General features: G+C 38.5%; 1 protein-coding gene across 4 annotated transcripts in view; it reads left to right on the forward strand.

The window, feature by feature from the left end:
• raph1a (Ras association (RalGDS/AF-6) and pleckstrin homology domains 1a) overlaps positions 1–12623 on the forward strand; it is a 123364-nt gene that overhangs the window by 53453 nt on the left and 57288 nt on the right. For 3 of the 4 annotated variants that reach the window (XM_051709276.1, XM_051709273.1, XM_051709274.1), the window contains 3 exons: positions 4146–4248; positions 6141–6772; positions 9853–9927. In XM_051709276.1, coding sequence (XP_051565236.1) covers positions 4146–4248; positions 6141–6772; positions 9853–9927 — 810 coding nt within the window. The remainder of the gene's footprint in view (positions 1–4145; positions 4249–6140; positions 6773–9852; positions 9928–12623) is intronic. The other variant, XM_051709275.1, reaches the window with a different exon arrangement.

A 12623-nucleotide genomic window follows, 5' to 3' on the forward strand; every position in this document is an offset into this window, starting at 1 on the left:
TAGAAATGTGCATTTTATGGTGGTTTTATTATTTGCTAATTTCCCTTATTTAGATGTCAATATGTGATTTAAATTAAAAGTGCACATGACCACGGTAATCTCAAATAATCATGATTAAAGCAAGTCATCGCGGTCAGGCAATTATGTATTTTAATAAGTTCAAAATTATACAGTATACAGGTGCATCTCAATAAATTAGAATGTCGTGGAAAAGTTCATTTATTTCAGTAATTCAACTCAAATTGTGAAACTCGTGTATTAAATAAATTCAATGCACACAGACTGAAGTAGTTTAAGTCTTTGGTTCTTTTAATTGTGATGATTTTGGCTCACATTTAACAAAAACCCACCAATTCACTATCTCAAAAAATTAGAATATGGTGACATGCCAATCAGCTAATCAACTCAAAACACCTGCAAAGGTTTCCTGAGCCTTCAAAATGGTCTCTCAGTTTGGTTCACTAGGCTACACAGTCATGGGGAAGACTGCTGATCTGACAGTTGTCCAGAAGACAATCATTGACACCCTTCACAAGGAGGGTAAGCCACAAACATTCATTGCCAAAGAAGCTGGCTGTTCACAGAGTGCTATATCCAAGCATGTTAACAGAAAGTTGAGTGGAAGGAAAAAGTGTGGAAGAAAAAGATACACAACCAACCGAGAGAACCGCAGCCTTATGAGGATTGTCAAGCAAAATCGATTCAAGAATTTGGGTGAACTTCACAAGGAATGGACTGAGGCTGCGGTCAAGGCATCAAGAGCCACCACACACAGATATGTCAAGGAATTTGGCTACAGTTGTCGTATTCCTCTTGTTAAGCCACTCCTGAACCAAAGACAACGTCAGAGGCGTCTTACCTGGGCTAAGGAGAAGAAGAACTGGACTGTTGCCCAGTGGTCCAAAGTCCTCTTTTCAGACGAGAGCAAGTTTTGTATTTCATTTGGAAACCAAGGTCCTAGAGTCTGGAGGAAGGGTGGAGAAGCTCATAGCCCAAGTTGCTTGAAATCCAGTGTTAAGTTTCCACAGTCTGTGATGATTTGGGGTGCAATGTCATCTGCTGGTGTTGGTCCATTGTGTTTTTTGAAAACCAAAGTCACTGCACCCGTTTACCAAGAAATGTTGGAGCACTTCATGCTTCCTTCTGCTGACCAGCTTTTTAAAGATGCTGATTTCATTTTCCAGCAGGATTTGGCACCTGCCCACACTGCCAAAAGCACCAAAAGTTGGTTAAATTTCCGTGGTGTTGGTGTGCTTGACTGGCCAGCAAACTCACCAGACCTGAACCCCATAGAGAATCTATGGGGTATTGTCAAGAGGAAAATGAGAAACAAGAGACCAAAAAATGCAGATGAGCTGAAGGCCACTGTCAAAGAAACCTGGGCTTCCATACCACCTCAGCAGTGCCACAAACTGATCACCTCCATGCCACGCCGAATTGAGGCAGTAATTAAAGCAAAAGGAGCTCCTACCAAGTATTGAGTACATATACAGTAAATGAACATACTTTCCAGAAGGTCAACAATTCACTAAAAATGTTTTTTTTATTGGTCTTATGATGTATTCTAATTTTTTGAGATAGTGAATTGGTGGGTTTTTGTTAAATGTGAGCCAAAATCATCACAATTAAAAGAACCAAAGACTTAAACTACTTCAGTCTGTGTGCATTGAATTCATTTAATACACGAGTTTCACAATTTGAGTTGAATTACTGAAATAAATGAACTTTTCCACGACATTCTAATTTATTGAGATGCACCTGTATCTTATTCTTAAGGCGTCAAGGAGTACATTCTTACTGCTTGATTTTAAGGATTGATCAGCATGTAAGGGCTGATAAAACAGTTTAAACAGATTTTTAACTAGAACTAAGAAATGAATTACGGTCATGTAAAAGACATTTAAAAATTACCTTGGTTTTATTCTGAATGGATAAATATACGAACAGTCTCTCATTTCAAACAAGAATGCACACTGTGTACAATATTATCTTTATTTCACAAGTGAGTTTCTTACAGTACAGTACCATTACAATTCATCTAAGCAAGTACAGTATGATTTCTTACATTTAACATGTGCTTGCTAATTTGCAATAATGCAATATTACAGTTTTAAGTAGAAATGCACATAAGTGAAATGACTAACTGAAATAATAATAATGAAATAATAAAGGCATGATTTTTCATCTTCTATAGATCCATTCATGTGAAAATGAGGAGAATTTTTTTGGAAAGAATAACACTCAAGTTGTTGTGTGTTTTACACTTCAAAACAATCAAAAATATTGTGCAACAACATGATACCAGACTTTGTTCAGTTTAAACGTTTTAATACAATATGTAATAATGCAGAAGATAAATAAATGTCAGAAAATGAAATATAGCAGAACCAGTGTTGGGTAAATTACTTGGTTAAACGGTGCTGGCGCAATTGTGTGACGTCATCGCGTTTTAAGATGATCCGTTTTGATTGGTCCGGCATCAGTTGTTCCAGCTCTTGTGATTGGCCACAACTTTGTTGGCCCCGCCCCCGCCCAGCACCGGTAGTCTGCACTTTCGCATCTTGATTTACAAGTGCACAAGTGAGTTTTACTACAGGTTTTTCATGAAAGCAGTTGCAAAAGTCATGGCGAGAAGATTTAAAGTTGCAGTGCCAGATTTGAGAGGTTGTAAGTGCTGATTTGTGGTTGTACTGCAAAAGTGAATTAAAGTACGAAAATATATATGTAATACAAGTTTGTGTCTGTCATTGTATTTTGACATTTTACACATTTGTGACTATTTGTCTGCAACTATGAATTCAAAACACAGGTTTTTGATTATTGTCTGTGAGTGCAGATTGCAACATTCGACTTCAGATTTTTATTTTACAAGTTTTCACATTGTTGCTGTGAGTGTAAATTTCAACTTACGAATACAAATATTTATTGTACAAGTTCTCAAATTCAAATCTACAAGCTCTCAAGTTTTGAAACCGATTTACCTTCAGAGTATGAGGGTGTGGGGACATTTTCATTCTAGAGAGCATTTTAGTGGACAAAAATTTGAATGTGTCCTGAGAAATATCTTTGGTCTGTTTTCCAGGAAGAGAGACTTTTTTTGAATGAATATTTGGGGTGTAGTGGTTTTCTGAAAAAAAAAAAAAAAAAAAATAAAATATATATATATAGAACCGTATGGTTCAGTAAGCATTTGCACCATGATTCATCTCTAGTATAATGACGCATCTTGAGCATATGGTTTGGTGAAGAAAATGCAGCGTCAAATAAACAGGCACCTCTGTGTCTCTGTAGATGGTCAACTTTCTACAGTGAGTAGCTGTCCAATTAACTGTTAGTATGTTAAAGACATCACAGTTTTGCATGCATTGATGTGTAGTAGAAAATGGAAAGCAGAGAAGACAAGCCGCTGATAGAGAAGTTTCCTGTCTGGATTTTTTTTTATTTTTTTTATTTGCAGTAATTTACAACAGCTATGGTTTAAAAAAAAAACATTGACAAAACAGTCACCGTTTGCAGATATTGCTCAACACGAGTGCCGTAAACTCATGGTAATGCATTGAATATGATTTATACTACAGTAGCGTGTGGCATTCAAGTGAGCCCGAAACTGCACACACAGAGAATTCTTTTAAGGAAATTGAATTATGGTTTTATTATAGTAATATTGTAGTTACCATAACTGCTGTAACCATGGTTTTATTAGGAGAAACCATGGTTTTTATAAAATTAACTAAGGTTTTACTGCAGTAATACTGCAGTTTCCATATAGGAACCATGGTTTTACTATAGTAATATTGTAGTAACCATAACTGTATGAACCATGGTTAATTTTGTGGTTTTGACAACTTTTAGGAGTGCACTAGCACATACTGTACCTTGCCTCAAAGCTAACAGGCTTGGAACAAAAGCCACAAAATTCAAATTTTGACTACATTGGGGTCTTTAAGCAGTGTGGTGACTCAAACGGCAGCTGTCAGTCATTCCACCAACTTTATGTACAGTGTAGCTTTATGTACAGTGTCCTCATATCACAAATAGATGAATTATAATTTACTATTTAAACAATGTTTAATAGTTTTTAATGTTATGTAACAAGGGGTATAAAGAATAAATGTCATGTCACTGTTTATCTGTGTTGTTTCTAGAGTCTGGATGATGGGAGACCAGAGAAGGTACAAAAAGCCCCTCTCAGACAAGAGACAAACAGGGGTAACATGGCCTACCGCTTCTCTGTTTATAACATCAATGGTGAGTGCATCTCTATATCAAGAGGCCAAATACTGTTTCATTATGACATCATGTGGGCAACATACATTCTTAAATAGTTATGACTTCATTGGGGGGGAAGAGGTGGAGTGTAAATTCCAAAATCAGTATGAACTCTTGAGAAGGTCACAAGTAATGTGTGCATGCTGAACTTTGAAGAAAGCCGCAGCTTTCGACTGAATTGGAATACCCATCATTCACATTGTTCTACACACCCAATCACCCAGTCCCCCCACTGCTGTGAATGCTTGTGTTATGTCCTGTGCTCTTTTGTGCATTTTGCTGGTTTGCTCTGCTTGTTCTCTCTTTCTGGGTGTGGGTGGGTGTGGGTGTTTGCTCTCTGTGTGTCAGTTTCAGGTGCAGCCGATTTGCTAATTGTTTGCTCCACCTGTGCAATGGTGATTAGCTGTCCCTGATTGTGCTCTGGATAAAATCTCTGCGCAGACATTCAGATGGAAGCTGTCATGACTTCTAGCTAGTCGTGCTGCTCCCGAAAATCGCAATCAAAAATGACAAAAATAAAAAAAAGAGTCAGCACATTCATCCATCATTCTCATGAGGGGGGCTATACATTATAATTTCGCCATAACTGTGTAAGCAGACTTTCCAAAATCATTTTTTATTTCATTAAGGGCTAAACATCATTATGACCTAAAATCGTTGATTCATTGGGCGCTATACATTCTATTATTACTATAACTTCACAATGAGACTTTGGAAATTGATTCTGTCCTTATGAATGGGCTATACTGGGCACACTGCATAAAATAATTGACTTCATTGGGGGCTTTACTGTCTAATGCCATTACGATCTCATAAAGGGACTATAGATTCCAAAATCAAATGTCTATCCCACAATTAAATTAATGCTTAAAAAATGCTCTCACGGTGTAAGGCTCACTAGATTCTAAGACAGAGCCTGCACGTATTTTCAATAAATATTTGACATGCTTAAGGGTGAAGGGTGTCATTTCTGTGCCACTAGAAATTTTTTTTTGTTTTCAAACATATTTCCCAAACACTCCCTCATCTAACTTTGGTCATCAAACAGTGTCGTCCCAATCTCACACCAGTGGATGAGCCAGTGTTGCTATGTCGAGCTGGATGGGCAGCTCATACAAACAGAGCAATTTTTTAACAGCGTCACAAATCCACAGTATTTTCATTTTTTGGGGAAACAACATAAAAAAGCTTACTTATAATTGTCTCTTCTTATTAAGCTGGGATACAAGAAAGTATTTAACATAAAAAAAAAAATTATTGCACACTTCAGTTTTAAGACAGAGCCTTAAAGGGCTTTTAGTGCTGATTGCACATGCAAGGAATTCAATAATCTTAATCACAGAGACATAAACAGCTTACTGTACAAGTTATAGTAAATGTTTGACATGCTTAAAGGTGCTGTAAGCGATTTTAGCCATTCTGGAATTTTCACAATCTGAGCCGTTGGATTAGCCACGCCCCCTCTTTCAGAACCCACACTCCAAAGATACCAAATGAGCTTTATTTACACCGACACTGAGCAGAAGCGGTTGTCAAAAGCAACAGCAACAAAATGGTGCCGATAGCGCTCAACTGTTATGAGCAAAATGGCATAAATTGGCATTAAGCCTCAGTAATTTGCTGCAACTACAATACTATGAGAACATGCATAAAGCGTCAGAGACCGCGGCCCACCTACACATTTTTGTTGGGTATTTACAGAGTCTTGTGCTGTCACAGAGACCGGTGAGATTTCACAACACTTATTTCATTAATATCTTTCAGCAAGTTGGAAAAAGTTTGCATACCTTCCAAGAAAAAATCGCTTGCAGCACAGAATAAGCTGGTTGATTTGGGTGTGGTCACATGTGTACAAATGTGTTTTCTTACAGAGGCTCTGAATCAGGGTGAGGCAGTGGATCTAGATGCTCTGATGGAAGACCTGTGCTCCATCGAGCAGGAGCTCAGCACCATTGGTAAGCCCAGCAGCGGTTCCTCTCGTCTCGGCCCGTCCGGGGACCCCAAAGTGCGTCAGAAACCGCCGGCAGGCCGCAGTCACAGCACTAAACACACGGGTGGCAGCAGCAGCAGTGGAGGGGCAAGCAGCAGTGGAGGCAGCACCAGCAGCAGCACCCGCGCCTCGCCCGCTTCTACAGTTAGGGTGACCAGCACCAGTAGCAGACCCCCACTGGCATCCAACTTCTCTCTGGATGACATCACTGCCCAGCTGGAGAAAGCCTCCCAGAGCATGGACGAAGCAGCACGGCAGAGCTCCACATCTTCCAGCTCTACGCACTCAGCGGGGTATGCTTCCTCAACTGTGCGGCGGCCGACCTCCCATCATCATCATCATCGCAGGACAGGGTCTGTGGGTACAGTCACCGAACATGAGGTGCGGTCCTTTGTCCATTCCTCTCGCTCTAGCATTAACTCGGCCTCTGCGTCCAGCATGGACTCACTGGACATTGAGAAACCCAAGGATCAGGATGGCTTACAGGATGGACAGGACCAACAGAGTTCAGAGGTAAACAATAGCATAGTACTGCTTTAGGTCATGCGGATTGACTGCTGTGTTTGCTAAGTGTCCCCACAGGAACATAGATGCCAGGGAGTTTGCTCAACAAGCTCAGTTAATGTGTTTATTAATAGCTCCTAGAGACTCATTCCCTAATTGTTTGACATCTAACCTACTGTTACTAACTGTGGCCTTCTACTTCAAATAGATATTTATTCTGTTTACAACCACAAGGGTGCATGTGCCTGAGACAGAGAGTGCGTTTGAAGTTAGGTCATTAGGGATTAATTGTAGACCAGAGAAGGTGCAATGCCAACAGTGATGAATATAGTATAGAAAGAGAGACAGGGATGTGATTCTGTTCCAAATCTAGTGAGCTGCCCTGCTCTTTACTGCCTACACTGGCAGCTGGCTTACAAAGCAGTATCCAAACTAAAATAGAACCTCATAAGTGACTGATTTGGAACACTCTACGTAGGCAGCAAACTTCACAAAAGTTTCTCTAAAAAGTTGATTTAAGGATGTTTAGATATTTTTACTGAGGGGAGGTGGGGTAATGTAATAATTAGATTACAGCACCTTTTACCTTCTATAAAATGCCCTGAAAAATAACCATATATAAAGGTAGTCCTTTCAAACTGACATGCTGAAAATGATTTTTCTTCTAATGGATCTCCTCCTCGCAATGCATTATGACATTGCATTATGCCTTCTCCACAAATGATAAATGTGATGCGTTAGTTTTTACACAAAGTATGTTCAGTATCTTGTAGGGTAGGCAGCATAATTGTTCTGCCTACCTTTTGTACCAGCCTTTGCATCAGGAGCGTGCTTGAGCCTTAAAATGCTGCCTACGTAGGCAGCTCACTAGGTTTTGGAACAGAGCTTTAAATTCCAGTTCAGAAGATCTCTAGCAGAGCAGATTAAACATTAAATTATGCCTTGCTTTTGCCCCTGACTAAAAGAGCAAAAAAAAAAAGCTCCTTTTACCCTCACTGCAAACTTAATTACACAGATTTGTGTTTTTAATGCAGTTGTAGTTCTGTTAAGTTTGGAGTTAGTTGTATTTAGACATAATCTAACCTAAATATTTAATAGATGACCTTTTGAACCCTGGCTTGGGTTCAACAATGAAAATGCCTCAAATTGACATGAAAGCAGTAACAGTTTGCCATTCTTTGTCATTGACTTTCTTAAATGAGAGAGAGGCTATCGTGCATCATGTACGTGACCGTCAGGGACCATTGGACTCACTTATTATTAGGTTTTTTTTAGCTACTATGTACTTATACATTTGATACAGTATACCTATTAGGTACATACATGTTGTTGCATTGTACATGCATTTAAAGCACCTGCATTTAATAAACATAAACCTACCCTTACCTTAACCCATAACCTTACTTCTAGAAGTAGGTTTAAGGTCCCAATATACTTTCGGAGAAGATATTCTTCGTTCTTCAGGGGTAAAAAGAAGTTTGAAACAGGTATACCGTTTGCTGACATTCAGACACCAGCCACACAGCTGTGGGAGGCTTTTAGAATGATATTTAATATGAAGATGCTCAGTAAAACCTTAACTAACGTGACATTAAAATGTGTTATCGTTGACTTTATGCCTCATTCTATAAGTAGAATTCACACTAGATCAGTAAAAGATGATCTTTTTAACCACTTGGTGATTATTTGAAGTAATATATATATGAAGTAGAATTCTGAATTCATGACGCTAATGCACTAACACGGTATACGCGGCCATAATATGCACCAATTACACTCTGTTATTGTAATTTATGATGACACTGATACAACTTCAAAGACTGGTGTATTAAAGAGTGTTAATGGGAGGAATACAGACTGATAATAGGCATACCTTACTATGGGCAGATGTGTGAATGGCTTTCACTGCAGAAGGCACATGAGTGAAGCAGCATATTAGAGTGCAGGGCACTTAAGAGTATTTGAGTAGATTTGATTCCTTTTATAGACTAATTAAACAAAACAAAAAAATGCATGACATGTTCTTGGAAAATGTCTCTACGCTAACAATTGTACAGATTGTACAGACATTTGCACCAGCTCGCTAATAACTGGATGCCGTTGTGTTTATGTTGACGGATCTTAACAGCCGGAACACTGTGAACGGGAATTAGATGCCGGCCTCAAGGTAGGTGGTGCTCCAGGTCACATATGCCGATGATGTGGACCAATGGCATTAAGATTGTGTTTAGCAGCGGGTAAGAATTTTTCCTAAAAGTTTGCCCAGATGAGCTGTTACAAACCACCGAAACAAATGCAAAAACACCTTCTTTTTGACCAGATTTTGTTCTAAATGACGTCACACACGTTCGTATTTCGTATGAAGTATATCGGGGCCTTTAGAAGTAAGGCTAGGTTAAGGGTATGTTTAGAAGTAAGGTTAGGGGTAGGCCTTACCATAACCCCTAACCTTACTTATAAATCTACCCGTAGCTCAAACTCAGTAGCAACAAATGTGAATCTTGTGAGAATTCTCTACATGTAGCTACACAATAAATACATTGCATTTTTTAATGTTAGTACATAGCAGTTAAAGACACCTGATATAAAGTGGGACCGGACCATTTGTTTTCATAGATTGACTTGAAATGATGTGGGAAGGCACAGATCACTCTTTCCATGAGGTCTGAAAATGCAATCACTGAATTGCATGCTTTATTTTGATTGTGCAGATCAATCTATCCTACAGACCCTCACTTACAATCACGATTGACCTACACATGATTTATAGACAGCTTTCTTTCTGTTTGTTTGCTTCTCCTTAATAAATAAAAGAGAGTCCATCACACATACATACACAAACAAGCTCATTAATGATCTTCTATGAAAATCACACTGGTATGATGTGCTTCTTACACCACATTGCATTCGTTTTTATGTGGAACAATTCACATTAAAAGTTAACATATGTTAAAAGGGACATTTTCATTCCATTTTCATTTATTTATTGCTCAAGTTTTTCCCCATGCTACTTTCACACTAGGAAAAATCATGAATGTTTATTAATCAAAGCACTAATGACTCTTGTTTCTCTCTTTCTCTGCACGAAGCACTCGTATCTGGACAGGGAGACCTCTCTCATTCTGAAAAGCATTGCAGGAAAGCCCTTTCACTTGCTGACCAAGGTGACACCCTCCTTCCCTCTCTGGATGAGATGAGTTTTCCCTGGTGGCTTCTTAACCCCTCTGCGCATGCCATTTTACACAATTTCCCTTTTTTCTTTCATTATGAGGTTTGAAATAAAGTTGTGGAAATTGTATAACCTTGTTACTAATATTGCAGTGTTTTTCTGTTCATTTCATACTGGCCTATAATCCTTGCTGGCTTGCACTTATTCTGATTCTTGGCCTGATCTCAGTCAATTCAGTAGATAAAGAACATCAGACTTTGCAGTATACCAACAAATGAACAGTTGACTGACATTGCTGTGCAGCATCGTGCATGGTTACTTTACATCGTGTACAGTGTTTGTGTTTTTTATAACACAATAGGAATGCCCTGCCCTGTATTAACTTGAGCTCTCTGTTTTTGTGTTGTTGATAGTCATAGTGCTTTGCAGTTTTGAAGCCTGTTCACACCAAGTCCAGTTCTTGCACCCAGACAGTTCATTTTCTAAACAAAATTTAAATATGTAAATGAATGGTGATCTACTGGTACACCATTGCCCTAGCAATACTAAAGTCATAGCTTTAATTCCCATGGAACAATAATGAGTGCCTCATATGCACAATCTTATACTGACCCCATTGAGCGTGTTTACTTGCATGTTCATACACTGGTTATGCTTAATAAGCCCAGAACGCGTGCAGTCATGTAAATGCAAAAAACCGCATTCCTTTATTGGTGTAAAGGCCATAAAATGGCTTATGAATAACCCGATTGGCACTGGTTGATTTTCGCCCATTACGGCAATTTTGCGTGCCATGTAAACACCTTACCCGGTGTTCTTACCGGCTCATCCAATGTGCGTACGTGTTGAGCACATGCCTCTTCAAGTTTTGACGTCAAAAGTAGAGAATAACGCCATTATTTAAAATGCCATATAAACACGGATTTCTTGCCTTGTCCGATTTTTTTTAAATAAGCTGATTTAGAGAGTAATCAGCGTATTGGTTTGCATGTAAACAGGCTCATTGACAACGTTTAGATGCACTTAAGAAAATGGTTTATTCCAGGGTTTTTGCAGAAAGCGGGCATTCTGAAACGTCACGTAAACATGAACGGCTATTAATTTACACCTTTTAAGGGATTAAGAGAAAGCGGTTTAACACACCTAGGTTTCTCCCAGAGAAAGCTGCTTATGTGGCCATGTAAACACATAAGCAGTGTTCTGATGGGGGTTTGATGAGTGTGCATGTACGTGGAACAGACCAAATAACAAAGTCATAGGATGGAGCCCAAAAACAAATCAGCAAAACATTTCTGGGAGTACAGTGGGAAAAACACACTATAAACTATACCTATTTATAAAAACCACTGTAAAATATAGAAGGTTGGTCCCTCACGTTCAGGTATATGCACTGGTGCATTGAGGGAATCACGGAGTTTTACGTAAAGGACAACCCCACTATTGAAGTGCAGTTCCGCTGCAGGTCATGCTAGAAATTTAAGGAAACAAACAGCAACAACTCTGGAATATCTGGAAATAAAGCATAGCAACAGAGAATAAAATAGTGAAGTCTTCCTCAGATACCACGTTTGTTATTTACACAAGCGTCTTGGGGTAGTTACGTTGCTGTGGAGAAAGCTGCTTACTGACAGAGCCGCATGTATACAGGAGTAAAGAGTATGCAGCTTATACAGTGCATGTAAACGGGGATGCTGCTTTCTCGCAATAACCCGCTTTCTGGTGTCCATGTAAACTGATTATGCTTAATAAGCAGACTACCTGTAAGGTCATGTAAATGCCTTAAATGACTTTCCTTGATTGGATTAAGTTTATAAAAGCTTTAAAATCTGGGATGGCATGAGTGAATTGTAATTTTTGGGTGAACTATACCGTTAAGTAATTACTACAATTTTGTGCTGCATGTAAACACCTTTACCGGCAGTCTTATCGGCTTATCCAATGTGCACAAGTGTTGTGTGCATGACTGTTTACGTTTTGACGTCAAAAGCAGAGAATAATTTCTTGTTGTGTTTAATATACAGATTTTTCGGTAGTTGTCAACAAATTGGTGTTCATGTGCATGCACTCACTAAAATTTTTTCTTAAATGTAATTGCTTTGGATAAAAGCATCTGCCAAATTCATAAATGTAAAAAAAAAAAATCAGCAAATAATAAAAAATTGACCTTGCCTCTAAATAAGAAAAAAGATTCTTGCAGTACAAGATTTTAAAGTACAAAGAGTATTCTATAAAGAAGCTTATAGAGATTTCGTCATTTAAAGTCTTGTCATGCGTGTTTTCTTTCCCCAAATAAATTCAGACTTGGTGTGAATAGACTTTTAGTTTTCATCCTGTCTTATTTGTTTGACTATTTATATTAATTTAATGCATCTAATTAACTTTGCAATTAGTGTATCATCGGTGAGGGCTGTTTAAACAACAGAATGCTGGTGCCTGGTGATGAATAAAACTATTAAGCACTATGACTATAGGCTTAAAGTGTATCTGTAAAGAATTTACATGTGTGCATGTTTTGAGATTAAATGTTTTGAGCCATGTGGTATCAGCAGCTCTTAAGGATTGCATGTCCAAATGTCATAAAATGTGAATATGTGAGTGTATTTTGTTGTACATCATGGGCTCTCACATGCAGATGGTTAAACATTTGGACATGAGTTCAACAGAGTAATATTGTACTTATCATATAAGAAC

This window comes from Myxocyprinus asiaticus, chromosome 10, assembly GCF_019703515.2.
Source record: "Myxocyprinus asiaticus isolate MX2 ecotype Aquarium Trade chromosome 10, UBuf_Myxa_2, whole genome shotgun sequence".
In the NCBI taxonomy this organism is placed as follows: domain Eukaryota; kingdom Metazoa; phylum Chordata; class Actinopteri; order Cypriniformes; family Catostomidae; genus Myxocyprinus; species Myxocyprinus asiaticus.